The following is a 27,159-nucleotide window of genomic DNA, read 5'->3' as shown; positions in this document are numbered from 1 at the left end:
AACGATGCTGTGAAAGACAGAAACATCAAATTCAAACTGATTTTACTCAGGAAACAGGTGTGAATGATTCTGTGGATGTGGATTGTGGAGACAGTTTGCCTCAGAACTACACTAATGCTCTTTTTATAAAGTCATTGGTTAGTTGTGGAATAAAAATGTAATTGAAAACATTTAAAAATTATTACTTGTAACAATGACCTTTTGTAGGTCTGTTTACAAAAATAAAGAAATTTGATGCGTTTACTAAAATCTGGTGATTTTAAAAAAATGTGACTAATAGGCAAAGGTACTACCTGTTAGTGTGGGTTCTGTGCCTAGTGTAGTTTTTCTTTTTTAATGTCATTAACATCATATGTTACATAGTGACATGAGTACATAGTCAGTTGTGAAAGAGAAACCAGTTACACATTTCTGTGCTTTTTACAAATATAATTTCTATCTTGATTGATTTAACATTATGCAGAATTCTCAAGTCTCGACTTCCTTGAAATTTCAGTCCTCCTCCTGAACATTATTCTGTATGCAGTTTCCACAAATTCTGTTTTTGTTTGTGCCTTCCCTTTTTGAAGTTGCCACCTGTAATTCTTGTATTGCCTTTACAACATTCAGTAGAACTGTTAGTTTTTTTTTTTTTTTTTGCCTCCATGTTCTGGTCCAGTGCTGGTTTATTGATATTGAACCATTTTTAAAATGTACAGCATCTAGACAGGATGTATGGGGTAAGAAATGTTTGAAACATAATTCTTTGGATGTGGTTTATGTGAGAAGCTGTCTTTGTGGATACAAAAACTATCACGGAGGATATGCAAACACTTGCATACCATTAAACAAAGACCTCAGTAACGGAATTTAAACTGTGTCTTGGGTTTTGCTAGTTTGTGTTTCAGGCAATGTTGAGTTAATTATGTTTTAGAACGAAAAGAACTAAATGGCAGTTTATATTAGAATCCCACTGCCCCACCCCATAACTTAATGGAAGTTCGCATATTAAGTTTGTTTTAAGAATTGCTAGGCAGATTTTTATTGCTGATGATGTTCTTCGTTCCCCATTGCTGCAGTCCTTACTATTGGGTATAGTCCGCATCCAGTCGGCCCGAATACCAGAGTATAAGGCTGACGTCGGTCAGGGCGCATTAGACTAACGTCAGTACGTCAGGGTACTAATGCGCATGACCGACGTCATATCCTCAGTCTTTTTTGCCGCATGGTCCGATGCAGAAGCAATTTTGCGAGTGCAGGTTGGCGTTCTGAAATATTTCCGGAACCGGAGTTTCAGACCGAAACAGAGTTGGCTAAGTACCCCGTTGGGGAACATTTTGGTTTTTTCTTGCCTCAGTATTTAACCGGATGTCAGAAAAGTGAATAACTGTATTTCTTGTGGGAAACAGATACCTCATAGGGATTACCATACCTTGTGTATACCTTGTTTAGGGCCTGAGCACGACGTTGTTGGTTGCCGCTCTTGTGCTAGGTTTAACAAACGCACTATTAAGAGGAGGTTAGACTGTGCCAGGTTAGTGTTTGGGAAGCGTTGCAATTATAAAATGCCGCCGGATGCTCCGGCGCCCGCTTCGCCAAGAAGCGCAAGGACAAAACAGCGAAGCCTAGGGTTGATGAACCGGCAGTCCTGGACGTCGGTTCTTTAGAAGGCTCAGTGGAGCCAGAGGTTTTGCCAGGAGTTTCCATGGAGTCTCAGGCAGAAACTTTACTGTTACAGGATGTGCCTTCTCAGGAGGTAGGCCAGGCAGAGGGGGCTTCTCAGGTAGCTGTTCTTCCCTCTCTTCCCAAGGTAGTTAGAGCCTCTCCTTCTGTTGCCAAAACTTCTTTGAGAGGTAGGCCTAGTTCAGCTTCAGTGGGGGCTTCTCCTAGCATTTCGGGTTCTGTACCTAAGAAACATATGCTTAAAATGGCAGAAGATTTGATTACTATGATTAGAGGTTCTATGCCCCCGCCTGATAAGAGGCCTAGGGTGGAACCGGAGTTTGATAGTTTTGAACAGTGTTCAGAGGCTTCAGAGTCTTCTGGAAGACTTGCAGGAGTATCCTACTTATTCTGATTCTGATGTGGATGATTCCACTCCTACAGCTTCTCCTCCTGAGGATTTCTCATTTTCAGAGACTCTGCATTCCATGAGGGAGCACTTTAAATGGGAAGGCCAGGATTACTCTGATTCCAGGAAAAGGCTTAGGGAATTCTTGTTTTACCCCAGCATAGGCCCTTAGCTATTCCTCCTGTGTTGAATGTGGTGGAAGATGTTTTTGCAGAGGCTTCCTAAACCCAGACTCTTTGCCTCCTGCTCCTGTTAAGCCTGATAGGTATTATAGGGTGCCCGAAGCTCATAAGTATTTGTTTAAGAGTCCTAGGGCGGACCCAGAAACTATTTCTCAAGGGCCTAAAGGTGTTAAAGCTTCTGTGATTAAAAATCCTGTTCCCACTGATAAAGAGGCAAGGGCTTTGGATAGGTGGGGAAAGAAAGTGTATACTTCTTCCACTCTAGCCATGAGAGCATTGAATTGTCAGTTTCACATGCTAAAATATCAGAACTATCTCCTTTCACAATTAAAATCTAAGGTGGATGCTTTGGCGGAAGGTATTGAGTGTAAAGAATTGCTGGATTTGGTTCATGTGTCTGAACAAGTGGGTAAGCATTCTTTGCAATGTGGTTTTGATGCTGTACAGGCCTCCTCGAGGGTGGCTGCTACTAGTTCTGTTCTTCGCAGGCATGCCTGGTTGAAGGATCAGAATTTAGCTGAGCATGTTAAGACAAGGATTTTGGATGCTCCTTTACAGTCTGATGTGTTGTTTGGATCGCCTGTGGAAGCAGTTTTAAAGAAAATGGAGGACAAAGCTAAGTCTATGCAAACTGTTAAAGATTTTTTGCAGGTGCAGCCACCAAAGTTTAGTAGAAATTGGCCTGCTAAGGGGTGGACATATCCTGCTTATGATTCCCAGTCTAGGGGTAGGTCTAGACGTGGTAGGGGCAGGGCTCAGGGTTCTTTTAGGCCTAGAACAGGGAGTTCACCTGCTCAGACTTCTGGTGAGGGCAGGGGTCAGTCCTTTCAGAACAGACCCAATGACCTGTCTTTTCAGCTGCCAGTGGATTCTCGCCTGGCAGCTCCTTTGGGAGGCAGACTGTCTCTTTTCAAAGAAAATTGGGATTTAATTACTCAAGACAAATGGGTGTTGGATATCATTCACCACGGTTACAGATTTTATTTCCATACAATGCCCCTTTCAAAGGCATGCCAGACGTTCCTCCTCCACAAAGAAAAGAGGCTCACAAGCAAGTTTCTCAGTTACTCCAGATGGGGGCCATTCAGCCAGTCCCTGTATCAGAAAGGGGCCTAGGATTTTATTCTCGCCTGTTCCTAGTACCAAAGAAGGGGAACACGTGGAGACCAATTTTGGATTTATCTCTCCTCAACACTTTTCTGGACATTCCCAAGTTCAAGATGTGGACGTTACAACAGCTTTTACCTCTGCTGGGCAAAGATCACTGGATGGTAACTTTAGATCTCAAGGAAGCTTACCTTCATGTGCCTATAAGGCTAAGTTGCAGGAAGTATCTGCGGTTTCGAGCTGGAAATTCTCATTATCAGTTCTCTGCATTGCCCTTTGGCTTATCTACTGCCCAGAGTATTCACAAAGGTTCTGGCTCCAGTGATAGCTTACTTCAGGCTTCAAGGAATTCAAATCTATCCTTACTTGGACGACTGCCTGATTCTGGCTCAAGAAAAGGAAGACCTTCTACAGCATCTGGAATATGTCATAGCAGTGCTAAGATGCCTAGGGTATTCTGTGAACGAAATAAAGTCCAGTCTAGTACCCTCTCAAGACATGTGCTTTCTGGGTGTGAGACTGAATACAGCAGCCCAGATGGCCTTTTTAACCCCGGACAAACAAAAGAGTCTATCACTTTACTTCCGTCAACTATCTCATCAGTCCGTGCTGACTGCAAGGACAGTCCTTCAAGCATTAGGGTTCATGGCATCTTGTATTCTGGTGCTTCCCAATGCCAAACTGCATATGAGGAAGCTACAATGGTATCTCAAAAATGTATGGACACAGCACTGCCAGGATTTGGACACTGTCATTCAAATAATACCTTGCCTTCAAAAAGAATTTTGTGGTGGGCTCAGGAATGTCACCTAAACAAGGGACTCTCTGTGACCCGCCAGAGGCGAGTCAGATTTTAACGACAGATGCCTCGGACATTGCTTGGGAGCTCATCTAAATGGAAAGTGGATACAAGACAAGTGGCCTGCCAGACTACAGCATCTACATATCAACATGAAGGAGATGTTAGCAGTCCAGTTTGCATTAATGGCTTTCAAGGAGTTACTTCTTCCAGGGCAGGTGTTGATTCTAACAGACAACACAACTGTCATGTGGTACATCAACAAGCAAGGGGAACACATTCTTATCCTCTATGCAGGCAAGCAATGATTTTATGTGAGACTGCGCTAAGCTTGCAACTAACTATTCAGGCAAGGTTTCTACCGCCAGCACAGAACTCCTTAGCAGATGCGTTAAGCAGGCAAATCATGGATCCCCACGAGTGGAAACTGGATCTTCATGTATTTCAAAAATTGACAGTGTCTTGGGGAACTCCAGACATAGATCTGTTCGCTTCTCCACTAAACCACCAGCTGCCACAGTATTGCACAAAGGGGTTTCATCACACAGCTTGGAAAGTGGATGCTCTGTCTTTCAGTTGGAAAAACCTTCATGTGTATGCCTTTCCTCCTCTGCCTCTTCTTCCAAAGGTATTATTAAAGGTCAGACAAGACAGGCCAAGGATGATTTTGATAGCTCCAGATTGGCCTCGCAACACTGGTACCCACTACTACGGAGTCTGGTAAGGAAACCTCCATGGCCTTTACCTCTGATTCCTCATCTGTTATCTCAGAAGGATGGTCATCTGCTCAATGTCAAGCTTCACTCTCTTCATCTAACAGCCTGGCATATTCTGTGTTGAAACACAGCAGGTCTCAACTTCCTCAACAAGTTTTAAATGTGATTATGGAAGCTAGAAGACCTAGTACAAGGAAAGTGTACGCAGAAAAATGGAAGAGATTTTTATTTTGGAGTACAGCAAAGAATGTGCAGGTTTCTGAGCCTAATTTGAGTGTGGCTCTTCAATACCTTACTGAGTTATTGGACAAAGGTTTGTCCTTCTCTTCCATTAAGATTCATGCTGCAGCAATTTCAGCTCATTATGATTGTGACCCACCATTGTTTTCGCATCCTTTGTTCAAGCAGTTTCTTAGAGGGGCAAAGAATATAAGACCCCACGAGAGCTCCTACTCCTGCTTGGGATCTCAATTTTGTGTTGGAAAACTTACTCTACAACCTTTTGAGCCTCGGCTACTGCTGAATTGAAATATTTGTCATGGAAGACTGCTTTTCTGTTGGCTATTACTTCTGCAAGAAGGGTGTCTGAGTTGCAGGCCCTTATGGCAGTAGAGCCATTTTTGATTTTCCATAAGGATAGGGTATCATTACGCACTAATCCTTCCTTTATGCCTAAGGTGGTTTCTAGTGTGGCTTTAAACCAAGCTATTCATTTGCCTACTTTTTATTCAGACCCTCAAAATAAAGGGGAAAAGATTTTGCACACTTTAGATGTACACAGGCAATTGCTATTATTTAAGCAGGACTAAGGATTTCAGGCAGTCTCAGCAGTTGTTTGTTTCTTTTGCTTTGAGTTCAGGGCAAGCCTGTGTCAAAACAAACTATTTCTAGGTGGATTGGCTTTTGCATTGCATTTTGTTATTCCCATCATGGCAAGGAGATTCCAGCTGGGATTAGGTCTCATTCCACTAGGGCTACTGCCACTTCAACAGCATTTCTAAGGGGGGTGGCAACTAAGGATATTTTGGAAGCAGCTACTTGGAGTTCAGTGCATACTTTCTCTAAGCATTATCACCTTCCTATCTACTCTAAGTCTAGGGCTGGTTTTGCCACAGCTGTTTTGCAAGGCATGTTGTCAGCTCCTGCTTCTCTATGATTTGCCAGCCTCCCTTACCTCTGCTTTGGGATTCTACCCAATAGTAAGGACTGCAGCAATGGGGAACGAAGAACATAGTACAGTTTTGTACCTACCATAAATGTAGATGTTCGAGGATCCCCATTGCTGCAGTCCAATTTACCTCCCTCCTTCCCTCTGTGTTTAGGGGTGGTTGTGTAGGTGAGGTTACATGCTTATATTTGTTGTATATATTCTTGTATATATTGTACATATTTTTGGTGCAGGTATTTTGGGCCTTGTCTTTTTAGGGTCTTCTGACATCTGGGGCAAGAAAAGACTGAGGATATGACGTCGGTCATGCGCATTAGTACCCTGACGTACTGACGTCAGTCTAATGCGCCCTGACCGACGTCAGCCTTATACTCTGGTATTCGGGCCGACTGGATGCGGACTATACCCAATAGTAAGGACTGCAGCAATGGGGATCCTCGAACATCTACATTTATGGTAGGTACAAAACTGTACTTTTTGCATAATATTTTTATTTTGTTTTTGCACATTGCACTAGTATTATGATGATTTTGCTGTTGCTATATAATGTTTAATTTGGTTAATTAGTTGGTCATTTGGTGCTTGATTTGTATTTAAAGGACTGAATTTGGAGGATGAATGTGTTCAGATGATGTCGTTGAGTTTGATGAAAGCACTTAAAACAATGGTCATTTGCCTCCATGGCCGGTATTTTTTTTTTTTAATTTATGATTCTGCTTTTACAAATTATTGTGACTGATAATTCTTGTACAAACAGTTCCAGCTACATTCCTGTTAAAGTCTTGGTGGGACTTATAGCAGTTGTAACTTACATGGAGCTCAGTGTCAGGTCTTATATGAAAGAGCTGCAGTAGACTTTGAATTTGTATTGGAATCAACTCTGACCTCCCGTATTCCAGTGAACATTTCCAAAACCTGCAAGAAACAGTTGAATTGGTGGCTGTACAGTCTTACTCTGTATAGACCCTTTCTAGCTCTGGCTTTTTTTTCTTTTTCTTTCATACTTCTTTGTCTTGAATATATTTTAACTTGCATAGTTTCTATAGATTTACTTGATATTTATATTCTTTTCTTACTCTTGTATATTTTCTTGTGAGTTATTTAATGCTGAAATGTGTATTCTGTGGAACATTTCTCCTCAGACCTCCTCAGATTTTTTTTTTATCAAGTTGGACTTTCCCGGTAACCCAATGTCAGTAAGTAAATAAATGAATAAAATCGCAGTTGTGGCCATCAGCAAGGATGCATCTGCCCTAGGGGCATTAACAAGGACAAATTGGCCTATTGTTTATGGTAACAGATGGAAGCCAGTCTTCACATCCGTTATCCTCACTTTGTAGCTATTCTGGGATTCACTTCTGCAGAGCGCTATTGCCATCCCAGAGAGGTACCTTTCTCTTGTGACCTCCGTTAAGGATCCTTTCTACCATTTATTTTCTGTTACAGAATTTAACCCTTTCTCCACTGGAACTAGCAGCTAATACAGATTTGAAGTTTGTGTCTTGTGTTCTTCACCAATGCCAGAAGAATTTCCAAATTGCAAGCCCTGTACATAAATCAGTTTTATTTTTCATAAAACTACAGTGTCCTTGAAAATGCATCCTCCTTTCATGTTCAGTAATCTGTACATAAATTTGTCTGCCTTTCCAAATTAGTGTACAAGGGAGAATATGGGTTAAGCTGTAGGGATTCTACAGGCAGCTTCAGTATTATTTAGACCGAACTAAATATATAAGAAAAGCTTTCCATATTCCATTTTCCCATTGTCCAAAAAAGCTGGTCTCCAAAGTTTTAAAGTGACCTTGTCAAAGTGGTTCTCTGGTTGCATGAAGTGTTGCCACAGAAATACATTAATTTTTTTGTCTTCTGAGGCTAGAACCCATTCAGCTAGAAGAGTTTTTGAAAAATAGCAAGATTCTCTAAGCTGGATATGAGTGCTAGCTCCAAGTCATCATATAGAGCCAAAGTAATTCCAAGTAGTTCATTGAATAGCCACCCAGGAGGTTAAGCTTTGGGCTCCTCTGGGGTAATTGGTATAGATGTAACTCCTTGTATCAGATACAGAAATTCTGATCTGATAGTTCTATCATCATCAAAATATCAAGTCTTCTTCCACCTGCTTCAGTCTACTCAAAGTCTGGAAGGCCCATCTCATCATTGTTTTTTTGTCATATTTTTTCATATAGTTTCTTCTTGCAGTCCAGTTTAGCACAAGGAAACGGAGATCTGGAGAATTCTCCTTTGTACTGGATTATAGTTCATGGGAGAAGGGCTGTTTGCCTGGAGAAAGTCTTAAATACCAGGCTATTTTAAGTTCTGAAACCGTTAGTACTCATGGCTACTGATGATAGAGCTAGCCATGTAATTGTAGCATAATGGTACATATATAACTTATTTACATAACCTGTTTATCAGCAAAAAGTCTACTTTTCCTTCCAAACCATCTGTATTGTTACTTGTGTGTAGCAGTTTGGATACTGGGGTTGAATACTCATTGGTGGAACGTGGCAATCGATTGTTGCTGCAGAAAGTGCTGGCTAGAACTGTAGCATGATAGTAAGGGCTGTTTGAGTTCCGTTGACATTTTTGCTGAAAAGTTTATAAAAAATGTTGAGTAATTTCCCCTTCTGTCTGAATAAATGCCAGATGTTCTTCATGTTTCACTGTTGCAGTTATCACATTTGGGTAATCCCTGCCACGGAAACCCTCGGCCAGCCCGAATACCAGAGGCTTAGTATTTCTGCGTCAGTTGCTGTCGCTTCAGGACTGACGTCAGGTCATCAGTAAGGCAGCCGACGCCATTACATCAGTCTTTCTTGCTGTGGAGCCCAAAGCAGAAGCAGTTCACACAAGTACCGGTCGGCCGCTACCTGAGTTTCATCTTCCGAACTGAAGCTGAAGTCTTCTAAAGCTAAGTACCCCATTGAGGATCCTTTTTTCTTGTACTAACCAATGTCAGAAAAAGTTAATTGTCTCTCCCATGGAAAGCAAATACCACACCAAGACTTTCATTCGTACTGCGTCATTTGCTTAGACCCAGACCACGACGTCCCCCACTGTCGCTTCTGTGCTATGTTCAACGCCAGAACTATATGTCGTCAGGCCCTTATTGCAGCTAGATATTTTTGCTTACAGTCCTCAAATTCCGATATGGCTTCGGTAAGCCATCCAACAGCGGATCTTCCGAAAAAACGTAAAGATAAAGACAGAGACAGACCACGCAGGTCCAAACCTACTGATGATGGTCCCGTTAAGTTAGTTGTCAGTTCTCCGGTCCTCAGTGAGGCGCTTTCGCAGCCCCTGATGCCCACTTCTGTGGATTCGCAGGCTGCTACTGAGACCCTTTCGGAGTCTGGTATGCCACAAAACTTCATCGACTAAGGATCCTGCAGTCGTCTTTACTTTGGATGGGTCCAGAGCCGCTGAACAGGCACTGGCTTTTGAGGAAGCCCTTCCCACTTCTGATTCTCAGCACAAACCAACGACTTTCGCGACTACCGTTCTTTCGAAAACTACAGAGTGTCTTAGGCCCAGGTTCCGAACCACACCCAAGAAACCGACCCAATCTCAAGCACCTGCTTCCTTGCCTCAGTCTCAAATGCTTAAAATGGTGGAAGACCTTATCATGCTGATTAGGGGAAGCCAAGCTTACCCCTTCCAAAAGAAAAAGAGATCTGTCCCCTGTAGTCTTGTCTGAATAGGAATGTGATGACTCTGATGCATCCGAGTATGAAGACATGCAACCCCTCTCTGCTAATGAAGATTCTGATGCAGAGGATTCCATTCCTTCAGCCTCTCCCCCAAAGGATTTTTCCTGTGGGGAAACCCTTCACACACCTTAAGGGAGCATTTCCAATGGGAAAGTCAGGACTACCCTCAGTCTAAAAAGAGACTTCGGGAATTGTTAGATCTTCCACAGCACAAACCCCTGACCATGCCCCCAGTCCTGGATGTTGTGGAGGATGTTTTCCTGGAATCCAGCTGGACTCCTGACACCCTCCCTCCTGCATCCAGAAAACCAGACGGGTATTAGAGTCCCTAACCCACACAAATTTATTTTAAAAAAACCTACTGCTGACACTGAGGTAATTCCTCAAGGGCCTAAAGGAATTAAAGCAACCTCTGCTAAGGATCCCACCCCCTCAGATAGGGATTCCCGAGCAGTATACAGATGGGGTAAAAAGTATACACCTCAACCACTCTTGCTGTCAGCGCACTAAATAGTCCGTTTCATATGCTAAAATTTCAGCAACATACCCTGGAACTCCTCAAACAAAAAATGTCTTTTCCTGCTTGTGCAGAATCTAAAGAGTTACAAGAGTTAATGCATTCTGCAAGTCAAGTAACTAAACGCACCTTGCACTGTAGTTTTGGTGCCCTAGAAGTTTTTTGCAGGGCAGTAGTCACCGGTTCTATCCTTAGAAGGCATGCATGGCTTAAGGAACAGCCTTTGCCAGACTATGTTATATCTAAATTGTTGAATGCCCCCTTGCACAAAGACAACTTATTTGGCACTAGGGCAGAAGAGGTCTTAAAAAGGATGGAAGAAGAAGCAAAATCTATGCGGAGAGTTGAGGATTTCTTGCAGGTCCAGCCACCCAGGTTCATCAGGCATTGTCCTTCCAAGCACTGGTCCTTTCCTGTTCCCACCAGGTCAGTTCAGCCCAGACCCCGGCGAACCAGACTCCACAGACAGCAGCCACAGGGAATGATCTAAGCAGTGGACTACCTCCACTTCAAAACCAGGGAGTTCTAAGCCACCCTCTTATGGGAAGAACTCGCAGTGACTCTTCTCCCCCACCCCCTCCCTCTGCCCACCTCCTCTTACCCCTAGGAGGAAAACTCTCCTTTCATGCAAAACACATGGGCCACCATTACCAACAACCACTGGGTTCTCAACATAGTGTCCCAGGGATACAGATTTTCTTTCCACACCCTTCCAACTCCAAAAGGGTTCCCAGATCTACCTCAAAACCAGTGGGCAGAGGCGCAAAAGCAATTCCTTTCCCTGCTCTCCATGAGTGCAGTAGAGCACATTCCTGCAGAACAGAAAGGCCAAGGTTTCTACTCCAGTTTTTTTCTGGTACCCAGGAAAGAGGGCACCTGGCACCCCATCCTTGATCTATCCATTCTAAACACCTTCCTGGTGATCCCAAAATTCAAAATGCTCTCCCTCCAGCAGCTGCTACCCATGCTCTCCAAGGATGTTTGACTAGCCACCCTAGACCTAAAGGAGGCCTACCGCCACATTCCTATCAGGGAATAATGCAGGAAATATCTTTATTTCAGGGCAGGATCTCAGCACTTTCAGTTCTCTGCGCTTTCCTTTGGCTTATCTACTCCTCCCAGAATTTTCACAAAATGTCTGGTTCCAGCCATTGCCTTTTGCAGACAATGGAATATCCAGATTTACCCATACTTAGATGACTGCCTAATTCAGGCAGACAGCCAGGAAAAGCTGCTCAAGCAGTTGGCCTTTGTAAAGTCCCTGCTAACCTCCCTAGGGTGCACAATCAACGAAAAGAAATTCAAACAGGTGTCCACCCAAAAGATTATATTCCTGGGAGCAAGCCTGGATACAGCATCCCAGATGGCATTCATTACATCAGAAAAGAAAACCTTCCTGACAACCTCCTTCTCTCAACTAGCCACCAGACCCCAGCTATCTGCAAGGAAAATCCTGCAAGCTCTGGGGTTCATGGCATCTTGCATTCTGCTCCTTCCATATGCCAGACTGCATATGAGGAAACATCAGTGGTACCTAAAAAACCTTTGGTGTCAACACTCTCAAGACCTGGAGACTCTTATACCTATAATACCTTGCCTCAGAAAAGATTTTCTTTGTTGGACAACAGCATGCTCCCTCAACAAAAGACTATCTTTCTCACCCCACGCTGCCCAGACCCTCACCACAGACTCATCAGATTATGCCTGTGGACGGCAGGTGCATACAGGGTCAATGGAGCCCACAGCAAATCCATTTGCACATCATACAAAAAGAAATGATAGTTGTCCAGCACACCTTGATAGCTTTCAAACTCCTTCTCTCCCCAGGGCCTCTCCTGATCAAAACAGACAACACAGCTGTGATGTGGTATATCAATAAGCAGGGAGGGACTCAGTCCTACCCTCTATGCAGGCTGGCCCTGACCCTTTGGCACACAGCCTCTGCCATGCAACTCCACTTGTTAGCATATTTCCTGTTGGGTTCTCTCAACTCTCTGGCGGACCACTTAAGCAGAAATCTTCTGGACCCACACGAGTGGCAGCTCAACAGAAGAACCTTTGCCCTAATAAATGGGACACCCTGAAGGTCGACCTCTTTGCCTCCCACACCAACCATCAGCTCAGCAAGTTCTGCACCAGGGAGCATCACTGCATGGCTTGGAAAGAGGATGCCCTGTCCTTCCCCTGGGTCAATCTGTCTGTCTATGCCTTTTCTCCACTACCTCTCATCCCCAGGGTACTGCTCAAAATAAAGGAGGAAAAACCAAGGACAATTCTTATAACTCCAAACGGCCTCGCCAGCACTGGTACCCCTTGCTGCGCAGCCTGTCCCCTCTGCCACCTTGACATCTCCCTCAGATTCCAAACCTCCTTTCCCAGAGGGAAGGGGAATTCATGCATCCCCAATTGCAGACCCTCGGTTTAGCAGCTTGGCTTTTTCCCTAACCCCCCCCGATCAATCTACCAACCTCAGCAAACAGGTTCTAGATGTTATACGTGAGGCCAGACGCCCTAGCACTAGTATGTTTTATGCTGACAAATGGAAAAGGTTCTGCACCTGGATCCAGGCTAACAGAGTCAATACGGCACAGCCCTCCCTCCCTCTCATCCTGGATTATGTAGTTGACATGCTACACAGTGGACTGTCCTTTTCCTCTATTAAAATTCATACCTCTGCTATCTCTGCTCATTTTCCCACTGAGCAGCCCCTTTTCTTGCACCCTCTGATCAAACAGTTCCTAAGAGGGGCTAGCAACTTTAGGCCACCCAGAAGAGCACCAACCCCAGCTTGGGACCTTAACTTTGTGTTGGAAAAGCTCACCCCCACCCCCAAACCTGCCTCTTCAGCAGAGCTAAAATTTCTCTCCTGGAAGACAGCTTTCCTTCTGGCCATCACTTCAGCCAGAAGGGTCTCCGAGCTGCTGACAGGTTAGGGCAAGAAAAACTGATGTAATGGCGTCAGCTGCCTTACTTTATACTACTGATGACCTGACGTCAGTCCTGAAGCGACAGCAACCGACTCAGAAATACTAAGCCTCTGGTATTCAGGCCGGACGAAGGCTAGCCTGGCAGAGATAACCCAAATGTGATGACTGCAACAGTGAATACACTCGAACATCTACATTTATGGTAAGCACTCATGGCTGTGGAACCCTTCTTCATTTTCCATGCTGACAGGGTATCCCTCAGGACTAACCCATCCTTTATGCCCAAGCCGGTGTCCAGTGTGGCTCTCAACTAATCCATTCATTTGCCTACCTTTTTCCCTAATGCACAGAACAAGAGGGAAAGGATCCTGCACTCTCTAGATGTGCACAGATGGCTCAGATTCTATCTAGACAGGACTAAATCCTTCAGAAAGTCTGATCAATTTCTGGTTAGCTTTGTTGCAGTGGCAGAGGGCAAAGCCATCTCCAAACAAACCATCTCCAAATAGATAGCACACTGCATCCATTTCTGCTACAGATAACACAGAAAGCCTCCCCACAAGGGGGTCAGGACTCACTCCACCAGAGCAGCTTCCACCTCTGCAGCTTTCCTCAGAGGAGTCCCCACCAGAGATATCCTGGAGGCTGCCACCTTGGACATCTATTCACACCTTCACCAAACATTACCACCTGCCTATCTTCTCAAAATCCAGGGCAGGGTTTGCCTCCTACAGGGCATCCTGGCCAGCCCCTAGTTTCCTTGACTGCCTCCACCCTTTTCCTCAGCTTTGGGAATCAACCCAAATGTGATGACTGCAACAGTGAAACACGAAGAACATAGTACAGGTGTGTACACTTATCATAAATGCAGATGTTCGAGTAAATTCACTGTTGCAGTCCTGGTTTCCCTCCATCCCCCCTCTTCTTTCTTCTCTTTCCTTACAAGGAACGTATTGGTATTTACTTTCTACTGGTGGGGTTCTTCCAGCACAACCTGGCTCCCACTTTGTGGCTCCTGACAGGCTAGGGCAAGAAAAACTGATGTAATGGTGTCGTCTGCCTTACTTTATACTACTGATGACCTGACGTCAGTCCTGAAGCGACAGCAACTGACTCAGAAATATTAAGCCTCTGGTATTTGGGCCGGCCGAAGGCTACCCTGGCAGGGATAACCCAAATGTGATGACTGCAACAGTGAATGCACTTGAACATCTACATTTATGGTAAATGTACACAACTGTACTTTCTCTAGCCTTTAAACCAACACCTGGACCTTCAGTATCTTGGCATCTGTTTTACTTTACTAATGAATTCTGAAGATGTGGTAAAATGTGCAAATTCTGTGTGGTTAAGTAACCCCTCCACTTCTTTGCTGTGCATGTTGTGCAAGTCCTTGAGGATATAAATTAAATTTAAATTATAATTTAAATTAAATATGTTTACATTTTGTTCTTTTTTAAATGTAGTTCATTCAGCAGCACAAGAAAATCAGTCAGAAGACTTTATGTTGAATAATCCAGCTGTTAAAGCTGCTTTACAGATGGGCTTCAGTAGAAATCTGGTGAAGCAGATTGTGCAGAGGAAAATACGTACAACTGGTCAGAATTACAGAATTGTTAGTGAACTAGTGACAGATGTACTTGCTGCAAATGATGAGAAAAAAGAAGAGGAGCAAGAAAAAGAGCTGGAGAAAAGTACTCCAGGTATAAAATGACTTAAAAACTGAAATCTTTTAACCTGCTTTTTTCTGAATTCAAAAGTGTAAAATTCTTAAAGGCTTTATTATTTAATTTTATTTAGTGTCTGATGTTTAGTATATCAGAGTGATCCAGATTGTACCCATTTTTGACACAGACCAGAGGTACATCATAGCAACAAATGCTGTTTACTGATAAGTGGCATTTATAAAGCAAATTTATTATCATAAAACAAGCTCCAACATTAGGGATCCTCCTAATTTGGTGTGTATTTAAGATTACTCTTCATTCTGTACTATTTTATTTTCCTGTGACGTTCTCGCCTTCAGAGGGACAAGTACATATGCCATATAATGGCAGACACATTACTGTGGTTGTTTACTAACAACAGAAAACAAGCTCAGTAGTTAGGCATAGTTCAGATGTGCTTCATGCAAGTCTCTGCAGCAGGTGGAGTCCAACACCTCACCAGGGTTTCAGAGCCCTTTCATTGCACCCAGTATGCTGACCTCCATGTTCTTCGTGTTTCACTGTTGCAGTCCTTACATTTGGGTTATCTGCTTGCAACTGAGGGTTGGTCTGATTGGGTCCTCCGTCGGTTGCGGTTACTTCTTTCGTGACGTCAGGTCATCAGGGGTATAAAATATGCAGCCAACCTCATTACATCAGTCTTTCTTGCCGTGCAGTGCCCGAAGCAGACGCGGTTCGCAAGTGCCTGTTGGCTGACTCCTGAAATTTTCGTTTTCGAGTTTCAGAACCGAAGTCTTCAACTAAAAGCCAAGTACCCCATTGGGGAAACTTTTTCTTGCTCTAATCAGATGTCAGTAAAAGTAAATAATTGCATTTCTTGTGGAAAGCAAATACCTCATAAAGATTTTCATTTGTTCTGTATTCCTTGCCTAGGCCCTGACCACGACATACCTCGCTGTCGGTTTTGTGCCTTATTTAAACCACGAACTATTCGGCGGTATATTTGTGCTTCTAAATATTTTGGTGCCCGGTTCAATTATCCTGATATGTCTTCGGTAAGCCATTTGACTACCGAAATTCAGAAAAAACGCAGATATAAAGACAGAGACAGGCCGCCCAGTTCGCTGGTTCTCAGTGAGTTGCTTTCGCAGCCCCTGATACCCGCTACATCAGATTCGCAGGCCTCTACTGAGACCCATTTGGGGTCTGGTATGCTGCAAGATGCTTCAACTGTGGAACTTGCAGATGTCTCTACCTTGGATGGGTCCGGAGCCGCTGTGCAGGCACCGGCTTCTGAGGGTGTATTCAGGCCTACTGACTTCATATTAAGCCGACGCCATCTTATTCTTCAAGGCCTAAAACTCGAACCATGCCTAGAAAACTGATGCCCAGACTGCATGTTCAGGCCTCTATGCCTAAAAAACGAATAAGAATGACTGAAGATCTTATTACTTTAATCAGGCAAAGCCAACCTTCCCCTTCTAAGAAACCTAGGACTGAGTTTGCTTATGATACTTCTGACCAGGATTCTGAAGTTTGTTTCCTCTGATGACCAGGATTTACCCTTATCTGCCTGTGAGGATTCTGATGCTGAGGACTCTCTTCCCTCTGCCCCCCCCCCCCCCCAACTCCCCGAGGATTTCTCTTTTGGTGAAACCTTGCATACTCTCAGGGAGCATTTTCGTTGGGAAAGTCAGGATTTCTCTGATTCTAAAAAGATGCTTAGGGATTTCTTACTCCTGCCTCAGCACAGGCCTTTAGCTATATCTCCTGTACTGGACTTTGTTGATGATGTCTTTTCGGAATCTAGCATGGCCCCTGACTCTTTACCTCCTGCTTCCAGAAAACCTGATAGATATTACAGGGTTCCTGACTCTCTCAAGTTCCTTTTCAAAAATCTTACTGCAGATCCTGAAATCATTTCACAGGGACCCAAGGGCATTAAAGCTACTACTGCCAAAAATCCTACCCTCTCTGATAGAGACTCCAGGGCTCTGGATAGATGGGGTAAGAAGGTATGCACTTCTGCAACTTTGGCCATTAGGGCCTTGAATTGCCAGTTTCATATGTTAAAGTATCAGCTGCATATTATTGGATTGCTTAAACAGAAAATTATGTTGTTTCCTTATTGTGCCGAAAATAAGGATTTACAAGATTTAATGCATTCTGCTGAACAAGTTGGTAAACATACATTGCAATGTGGCTTTGATTCACTAGAGGCATCTTGCAGGGCTGCGGTAACTGGGGGCTGTACTTAGAAGGCATGCTTGGCTTAAGGAGCAATCCTTGCCAGATCATGTTAAAGCAAAGTTACTGGATACTCCCTTAAAACAGGATCGCCTGTTTGGCAACAGGGCAGAAGTTCTTAAAAAGATGGAGGAAAAAGCTAAATCTAAGCAAACTGTTTTTTTTTCACAAGTGCAACCTCCAAGATTTAGTAGGCATTGGCCTTCTAAGAATTGGTCCTTTCCTGCTTATTCCAGACCTTCTCAGTCCAAATCCAGATCCAGCAGAGGACCCAGGCTTCAGTCCCGGGGGACGCACAGAACTAAGCAGTGGGGGGCCTCCACTTCCAAATCTGGTAGTAATAAAACTCCCCCTATGGTAAACTGTCTCTGACTTCTTTTTAAAACGTAGAATTACTTCTCAACTGCCTGCCCCTTTGGGGGGAAAGTTTGAACTTCATGTAAAGAACTGAGGACTCATTACCCAGGACAAATGGGTTTTAAATATAGTGTCCCAAGGATACAGATTTCACTTCCACACGTTACCAACTCCAAGCGATTGGCCGGATCTACTTCCAAATCAGTGAGCAGCAGCCCAAAAGCTAGTACTCTCTCTCTTAAGCATAGGGGCTATTCAGTTGGTGCCAGAAGAAGAAAAGGGACAAGGTTTGTACTCCAGATTTTTCCCGGTACCCAGAAAAGGCAATTCATGATATCCTATCCTGGACCTGCGTATTCTAAACACCTTTTTGGTGATTCCAAAATTCAAGATGCTGACTCTCACCAGTTGCTTCCTATGCTAAGCAAAGATGCCTGGTTGGCAACACTAAATTTAAAGGAAGCATACCTGCACATCCCAATCACGTAATCTTGCAGAAGATACCTACGCTTCAAAGCAGACTACACGCACTATCAGTTCTCTATACTGCCTTTTGGCTTATCTACTGCGCCCAGGGTATTCACAAAGTGCCTAGCTCCAGTCATTGCATTTTGCAGGCAAAGAAATGTTCAGATATACCAATACCTGGACGATTGTCTAATTCAGGCATAAAACCAGGACATACTTTTAAATCATCTGGCTTTTGTACAAAGTGTGCTAACTTGTCTGGGGTACACCATAAACGAAAAGAAATCACACCCGTTACCCTGTCAACAAATTATATTCCTGGGAGCAAGCTTGAATACAACTCACGCCAGAGAAACAAATTCACTTGACAACCTACTTCAAACAAGTGACCACAAAAACCCTGCTATCTGCAAGGCAAATACTACAAGCCTTGTGGTTCATGGCCTCCTGCATGCTTCTAATTTCATATGCAAGACTGCATATGAGGAAACTACAATGGTATCTAAAAAGCCTATGGTGTCAACATTCTCAGGCTCTAGAAGCAATAACTCCTATCATTCCTTGTCTATGCTTAGAGTCCCTTTGGTGGGCAGAGGCCTGCCACCAGAACAAGGGACTACCATTCACACAAACCCCTGCCGCCCAAACTGTAACAGACGCATAAGACTGTGCATAGGGGGCGCACCTGGCAGGGAAGTGCATTCAGGGCAAATGGAACCCAGTTCAAATACACCTTCACATCAATCATAAAGAAATGTTAGCTGTTCAGAATGCCCTGACAGCCTTCAAAAACCACATGTTTTCAGGACAATTAATGGTAAAGACGGACAACACCACTGTTATGTGGTACATAAACAAGCAGGGGGTACACATTCTTATCTCCTCTGCAGTCTAACCATGGCATTGTGGAACACAGCCTTGAGCTACCAAGTGCATCTACAAGCTCAGTTCCTACCAGGAAAACTAAATACACTGGCAGACGGACTAAGCAGAAACCTCATGGATCCACACGAGTGGAAACTGGAACCAAGGATTTTCAACATGTTGACAAGCAAATGTGGGAGCCCAGATATAGACCTGTTTGCCTACCCCCAGAACAATCATTTGGAAAAATGTTGCACAAGGACTGCCTACAGACAAGCTTGGAAGGTGGATGCTTTGTCCTTCAGCTGGAAAAACCTATCAGTTTATGCCTTTTCTCCTCTGCTCTCCAAAGTACTACTAAAGATCAAACAAGACAAACCAAGGATGATTTTGATTTCACCAGCCTGACCATGCCAACAATGGTACCCCCTCCTGCGCAGTGCGTCACTGTTGGCCCCATGGCACCTGCCTCAGACTCCTACCCTGCTGCCTCAGCAGGAGAACCAGATTCCGCACCCTCAGCATCAAACACTGAACCTAGCAGCCTGCCTAATTACCTAAGCTCTCCTTTACCATCCCTCAGTAAACCAGTGATGGATGTCATTTTAGAGGCAAGGGGGCCTAGTTCTAGAAAATTTTATGCTGAAAAATGGAAAAGATTCTGCACCTGGAACAAATCTCAATGGATGAGCACAGCAGTGCCCAATTTACCTCGGATTTTACAATACTTAACTGAGATGCTTCACAAGGGCCTGTCTTTTTCTTCAATAAAAATTCATGCCTCAGCCATTTCAGCTCATTATGACACAGAACCTCCCCTCTTCTCTCATCCACTGCTCAAGCAGTTCCTCAGAGGGACCACAATTTTAAGACTACCCAGGAGAGCTCCATCTCCAGCCGGGGACCTTAACTTTGTATTGGAGAAACTCACCATTCCTCCTTTTGAGCCAGCTGCTACTGCAGATTTAAAATTAATTTCCTGGAAAACAGCTTCCCTTTTAGCCATCACTTCAGCAAGAAGGGTATCTGAATTACAGGCCCTTATGGCAGTGGAGCCTTTCATCATCTTTCATGCGGACAGGGTGTCCATCAGGACCAATCCCTCTTTCATGCCAAAGGTGGTATCCAGTGTGGCCTTTAATCAGTTCATTCATTTGCCAACCTTCTTTCCTAATCCACAGAACAAAGGGGAACAGATACTGCACTCCTTAGATGTGCACAGACAACTTGGATTCTACTTGGACAGGACTAATCCTCAAAGGAAATCTGAACAACTGCTGGTGGCATTTGCTGCAGGGACAGAGGGGAAGGCTATTTCAAAGCAACACATTTCCAAATGGATAGGCCATTGCATTGATTTCTGCTATAACCACCATGGAAAACCTATCCCACAAGGGATCAGACCCCACTCAACCAGGGCTGCATCTACCTCTACAGTCTTTCTCAGAGGTGTACCTACCAGGAACATCCTAGAAGCTGCTACCTGGAGTTCTGTACATACTTTCACCAAGCATTACCATTTGCCAATTTTCTCTAAATCCAGAGCTGCCTTTGCTACTGCAGTTTTGCAGGGCCTTATAGCTGGTTCTGATGCTATCTAAATTCCTCCTCCCATCCTTAGCTTTGGGAATCTACCCAAATGTAATGACTGCAACAGTGAAACATGAAGAACATAGTACAGTTGTGTACACTTACAATAAATGTAGATGTTCAAGTGTATTCAGTGTTGCAGTCCTGGTTACCCTCCCTCCAGCCCCCTGACTTTTTTTGGCTATACTTTTTCTCTCCTTTTCAGTGCTTAAAAGCTTTTTGGTGTATTTGCTTTTTTGTTTGAGGTATAACCTTGTATATTTATAGATTTAATTGCTTCCCATTAGGGGGGCAGCTGACATCTGGGGCAAGAAAAACTGATGTAATGATGCCGGCTGCATGTTTTATACCCCTGACGACCTGACATCACAGAAGAAGAGACAGCAACTGACGTAGGACCCAAGACTTTGTTAATCAGGCCAACTGAGGGCTACTGCAAGCAGATAACCCCAAATGTAATGACTGCAACAGTGAATACACTCTAACATCTACATTTATGGTAAGTGTACACAACTGTACTTTTCTCCTACCCTCTAGTCATTGTGACATTTCAATATAAAGGTATACATACAGTTGGCTATCTTCAGTTCTTTCCTGCCACATGGTTCACTTAGGCAATTGTTATAGTACATTTTGCTTGAGCACAAGTTGAAGAGCTCAGATAAGTACCTCAAGGGGATTTTGTTTTACATATTTTCTCTTAGAATTATTTGGTGGTTAGTATGATTTTTTGCATGGTTAGGGCTTTTGCTCTTGAAATTCCATTTATAAGTTGTCTTGGTGTTCCAGGCTTTCCCAAACAGAGTTCTGGAGATGTTGGTCATGTAGAACAAAAACAAGAGACAAATTAACTTCAAAGAGTGTGTGTGTGTGTGTGTGTGTGTGTGTGTGTGTGTGTGTGTGTGTGTGTGTGTGTGTTTGTGTGTGTGTGTTTGTATATATATATATATATATATATATATATATATATATATATATATACTGTTTAAAGACTTGCCTGCAACTTCTCCCTTTTGTGATATTTGTAGGAATTTTAAAACAAAAAAATGAGAAGAGATGACCTGGCACACTGAATCAACATCTAGTGACGTTCATTCAAACACCCTCAGTGGTGTTTGATGGCTGTCGTCCATTTGACTCTACAAAAGTCACAGCCCAGGATTAAGGAATCAGATGGGCTTCTGGGTCTGAGAATGCTAGCAAAAAGGTGATCCTTATACTGCTGCTAGACTCACTGTCTGGAGAGTTGCCTGCCCCTGTAACTCCCATAAGAAGACCATTCTGTTAGACCAGTCTGGAACATAGGTCCATAATGAACCTTCACATGGTGACTAGCCCTTTTTGCCATTGGAGAGGTATATTTTGATCAGGCAAGATAGACAGAAGCTTCCCTGTGCTTATTAACAGTGATGACAGTGGGTCACAACTGAAGGCTACCCATACTTGGTTCAAACTACTGGTGTCGGGCAAACTTCTGAGGGCAGAAGTAAGGAGTCCACATGCAGAGCCTATATCTGCCTCCCCCACTCAGCTTCAGGGATGGTAAGCTGGTAGTTTTAGCATAACAGATCTTGTATGCAGGGTTAGTGTCCCCACAAATCTGGATGGGATTCCACTCTTATTCTGGTAGGACGTAGACCCAGATCCTGAGATGAACACAAGGAGGATTACCTGGTTTACGGGTCACAAATGCTGTCCACTTTGGGTTACAATACAGACAGTGAAGATATGTTGACCCCAAACTCCCCAGCTGATGACTTCTGCTTTGGGCAGTACCTTGTCCCTAATGAGAAGTCAGGAGGGTTAATGGTTCTGATTCCTAAAAGAAGGCATTGTGATTAATGGGTTATGCCCCCCCTCCCCCGAAGAAGCCTGTTCAAGGAACTTTAGATGTTCTTCGTGTTTCACTGTTGCAGTCATCACACTTGGGTTATCTGCCTGCAGGTAGCCCTCAGTTGGCCCTAATACCAGAGTCTTGGGATTTCTGCTTCGGATGCTGTTGCCTCTCCCATGACATCAGGTCGACAGGGGTATAAAACATGCAGCCGATGCTATTATATCAGTCTGTCTTGCTGTGAAGGAGCCCGAAGCAGAAGCAGCTCGCAAGTGCCGGTCGGCCGCTACCTGAAATTTTCGTTTTTGAGTTTCAAACCTGAAGCCTTTTAAAGTTAAGTACCCAGTTGGGGATCCTTTTTTCTTGGTCTAACCGATGTCAGAAAAAGTTAACAATTGTATTGCCTGTGGAAAGCAAATACCTCACAGAGATTTTCATTCTTACTGCGTCATCTGTGTAGGCCCAGACCACGACTTACCTCACTGTCGGTTTTGTGCCTTGTTTAACCCCTGAACTATTCATCGTCGGGCTATCTGTCTCTCTAAAATCTTTTGCTCTCATTCTCCGTATTCTGAAATGGCTTTGATAAGCCATCTGACTATCGATCTTCTGAAAAAACATAAAGATAAAGACAGAGACAGACTGCATAGGTCCAAAATTGCCGACAACGCTTCCATTAAGCTAGTCACCAGTCCGCCGGTACTCAGTGAGGCGCCTTTGCAGCCCCTGTTGCCCGCTTCTACAGATTCGCAGGCCTCTGCTGAGATCCATTCGGAGTCTGGTATGCCGTGAGATGCTTCGACTATGGAACCTGCAGATGTTTCTACCTTGGATGGGTCCGGAGCCACTGTGCAGGTACCGGCTTCTGAGGGTGTGTCCCGACCTACCGATGTTCATATTAAACAGACAACTTTATTTTTAGCTAAAACTACCGAGTTTCTCAGGCTCAGAGTTTGCACTACGCCTAGAAAACCGACAACCAAAGCGCATGCTCAACCTCCCATGCCACAAAAACAAATGCTTAGAATGGCTGAAGACCTTATTACTCTAATTAGGGGAAGCCAGCCTTCCCCTGCTAAAAGACAAAGAACTGAGTTGCATTCTGATTCTACAGCCTAGGAGTCTGATGACTGTGAACCTTCCGATTACCAGGACAGTTCCCTTATCAACCTATGAGGATTCAGATGCAGAGGAATCCATTCCCTCTGCCTCCCCTCCAGAGGATTTTTCTTTTGGTGAAACCTTGCATACTTTAAGAGAGCATTTCCGCTGGGATTGCTGGGACTATCCTTGGTCCAAAAAGAGACTCAGAGAATTTTTAGAGTTGCCTCATCACAAGCCTCTAGCTATACCCCCTGTCCTAGATGTTGTAGATGTCTTCATGGAATCCAGTCATACTCCAGACACTTTACCACCAGCCCCTAGAAAACCTGACAGGTACTACAGAGTACCTGATTCTCACAGATTTCTCTTTAAGAATCCTACTGTGGATCCAGAGACCATTTCCCAGGGACCTAAAGGCATTAAGGCTACTACAGCCAGAAACCCTACCCCTTCAGACAGGGATTCCAGAGCTTTAGACAGATGGGGTAAGAAGGTATATACCTCTACAACTCTTGCCATCAGGGCATTGAATTGCCAGTTTCACATGTTGAAGTACCAGCAACATATTATGGGACTAATTAAACAAAAAATGGTGTTACTTCCAGATTGTGCAGAAAATAGATTTACAAAAGTTGATGCAGTCTGCAAACCAATTTAGTAAACATACTTTGCAGTGTGGTTTTGATGCCCTAGAAGCATCTTGCAGGGCTGCAGTCGCTGGGTCTGTACTGAGAAGGCATGCTTGGCTGAAGGAATAAATCTTGCCAGGTCATGTCAAAGCAAAATTACTAGACACACCTTTAAATCAGGACTGTTTGGCACCAAAGCAGAAGAAGTTCTTAAAAAGATGGAGGAAAAAGCTAAATCTATGCAAACGTCAAAGAATTCTTACAAGTGCAGCCACCTAGATTTAGTAGGCATTGATCTAATAAAAATGGGTCCTTTCCAGCCCCTTCCAGGCCTCCTCAGTCCAAACCCAGGGGAAACAGACTACCAAGACTACAGTCTCAGGGTATGCAGAGATCTAAACAATGGAGTGCCCCCACCTCCAAAACAGGGAGTGGTAAGCCACCCCCCTTTTGGAAAAAGTTCACAATGACTTTTCATTTATCCTTCCCAGCCATGCCCAATTACTTGTGTCCCTAGGACCGATGAGTTCTAAACATTGTATCCCAAGGATACAGATTCTACTTCCATTCACTGCCAACCCCAAGCGGGTTTCCAGACCTTCCTCCAAACCAGTGGGCAGAGGCTCGAAAGCAAGTACTTTCCCTTCTCAATATCAGGTCTATTCAACCTGTTCCAGTAGAATAAAGGGGACAGCGTTTCTACTCCAGACTGTTCCTGGTGCCCAGAAAAAAGGGCTCTTGGTGCTCTATCCTGGATGTATCAATTCTCAACACCTTTCTGGTGGTCCCAAAATTCAAAATGCTTACCCTGCAATAGCTCCTTCCCATGCTTGGTTAGTCACCCTAAACTTAAAAGAAGGTTATCTGCACATCCCCATATGGGAGTCTTGTAGGAAATATCTATGTTTCAAGGCAGGCTCTATGCACTATCAGTTCTCTGCACTTCCCTTTGGCTTAACTACTGCGCCCAGAGTATTCACAAAGTGCCTGGCTCCAGCCACTGCATACTGCAGGCAGTGAAATATTCAAATTTTCCCATACTTGGACAATTGCCTGATTCAGGCGAACAGTGACGAATTGCTTCTTCAGCACCTGGCATTTGTAAAAAGACTCCTAACTTCATTGGGGTACACCATCAATGAAAATAAATCTGGTGCCGTCAAAAAATTGCATTCCTGGGAGCAAGCTTGAACACAGCTTCCCAGATGGCATTCCTCACTCCGGAAAAGCAGGTCTTTTTGACCCACTACTTCAAACAAATGGCCACCAAAACCCAGCCATCTGCAAGGAAAATACTGCAAGCCCTAGGGGTTCATGGCCTCATGCAGTCTGCTAATTCCATATGCAAGACTGCTTATGAGGAAACTTCAGTGGTATTTAAAAAGTTTTGGTGTCAACATTCTCTGGACCTGGAAACAGTGATTCCTGTCATATCTTGTCTAAGGGCAGAGTTCCTTTGGTGGGCAGAAGCATGCAACCATAAGGGACTGCCTTTCACTCAACCCCTCGCCGCCCAAACCCTGACAACAGATGCATCAGACTATGCATGGGGGCTCACATGGCAGGCACATGCATTCAAGGCAAGTGGAGCCCAGGACAACTTCTCCTGCATATCAATCAAAAAGAGATGCTAGGTGTATAGAATGCTCTGACAGCCTTCAAATACCTAATCCTTCCAGTACAGCTGTTGAAAAAGACAGACAACACCACAGTTATGTGGTACATAAACAAGCGGGGGGGACCCATTCTTACCAACTCTACAGGGTAGCCGTGTCCCTGTGGAACAGCCTTGAGCAACCAAGTGCACCTACAAGCTCAATTCCTGCCATTCAAACAAAATTCACTGGCAGACAACTTAGGCAAAAATCTACTGGACCCACACGAGTGGAAATTGGAGCCCAACTCCTTCAAACTTCTAATCCAGAGGTGGGGGACACCGGAGGTGGACCTCTTTGCCTCCCCCGAGAAGCACCAGTTGAGCAAATTCTGCACCAGGAACCCTCACAGCAGGGCCTGGAAGGTGGATGCCCTATCTTTCACATGGGAAAACCTCTCAATTTATGCCTTTTCCCCTCTGCCCCTCCTCTCAAATGTACTACTCAAGATCAAACAGGACAGGCCAAGGGCAATTCTTATTGCCCCAGACTGGCCATGCCAGCACTGGTACCCACTCCTACGCAGTCTCACAACAGTGCCACCCTGGCACTTGCATCAGACACCTTCCCTGCTGTCTCAGCAGGAGGGACAGATTTTGCATCCACAGTTGCAAACCCTAAACCTTGAAGCCTGGCTTATTCCCTGAATACACCACCAGCAGCCCTCAGCAAACAGGTGCTGGACATCATTCTTGAGGCCAGAACGCCTAATACTAGGAAATCCTATGCTGAAAAATGGAAAAGATATTCTTGGAATCAGTCTCAAGGAAAGGACACAGCAGTGCCCTCCTTACCTCAAATCCTTGATTGGAGAGCTGCTCCATAGAGGCCTATCCTTCTCCTCCATTAATATTCACGCCTCTGCCATCTCAGCTCATTGTAATACTGAGTCACCTCTTTTTTTCTCACCCTCTCATCAAAACAGTTCCTGACATTGGCCAACAATTTAAGGCCCCATAGGAGAGCTCCCACCCCTGCCTGGGACCTTAACTTTGTATTGGAAAAGCTCATGCCTCCCCCTTTTGAACCTGCTGCTTCAGCAGAGTTAAAATTCCTCTCTCAGAAAACAGCCTTGCATCTAGCCATCACTTCAGCAAGAAGAGTGTCTTGAGTTATGGGCACTAATGGCTGTGGAATCCTTAATTATTTTCCATGCTGGCAGGGTTTCCCTCAGGACTAACCCATCCTTTATGCCTAAGGTGGTCTCCAGTGGGCTCTAAACCAGTCCATCCATTTGCCAGCCTTCTTCCCTAATCCTCAGAATAAAGGGGAAAGGATCCTGCACTCCTTGGAAGTGCACAGACAGCTCAGGTTCTACCTTTCAGAAAGTCTGACCAGCTGCTATTCAGCGTTGCCACAGGGGCAAGGGGCAAGGCCATTTCAAGGCAAACCATTTACAAATGGATAGCACATTGCATCCATTTCTGCTACAAGCACCTCTACAGCATTTCTCAGGGGAGTCTCTACCAGAGACATTCTGGAAGCTGCAACCTGGAGTTCTGTACACAGCTTCACCAAGCATTACCATTTACATATTTTTTTCTAAATCCAGAGCTGGATTTGCTACA

General features: G+C 44.3%; 1 protein-coding gene across 2 annotated transcripts in view; it reads left to right on the top strand.

Moving 5' to 3' along the window:
• Positions 1 to 27,159, top strand: part of LOC122801604 (baculoviral IAP repeat-containing protein 2-like) — a 710,023-nt gene that overhangs the window by 466,234 nt on the left and 216,630 nt on the right. Inside the window, exon 6 of one of the 2 annotated variants that reach the window (XM_044071072.1) lies at positions 14,643 to 14,879. The exons of the other annotated variant lie outside the window; for it this stretch is intronic. Within the exon in view, the coding sequence (XP_043927007.1) occupies positions 14,643 to 14,879 (237 nt within the window). The remainder of the gene's footprint in view (positions 1 to 14,642; positions 14,880 to 27,159) is intronic. 2 annotated transcript variants of the gene reach the window in all.

The sequence above is a fragment of the Protopterus annectens genome, chromosome 5.part0 (genome assembly GCF_019279795.1).
Source record: "Protopterus annectens isolate FY-2018-M chromosome 5.part0, PAN1.0, whole genome shotgun sequence".
Taxonomy (NCBI): Eukaryota; Metazoa; Chordata; order Ceratodontiformes; family Protopteridae; genus Protopterus; species Protopterus annectens.
Note: the sequence above shows the minus strand (reverse complement) of the source record. Positions and strands in the feature narration are given on the sequence as shown.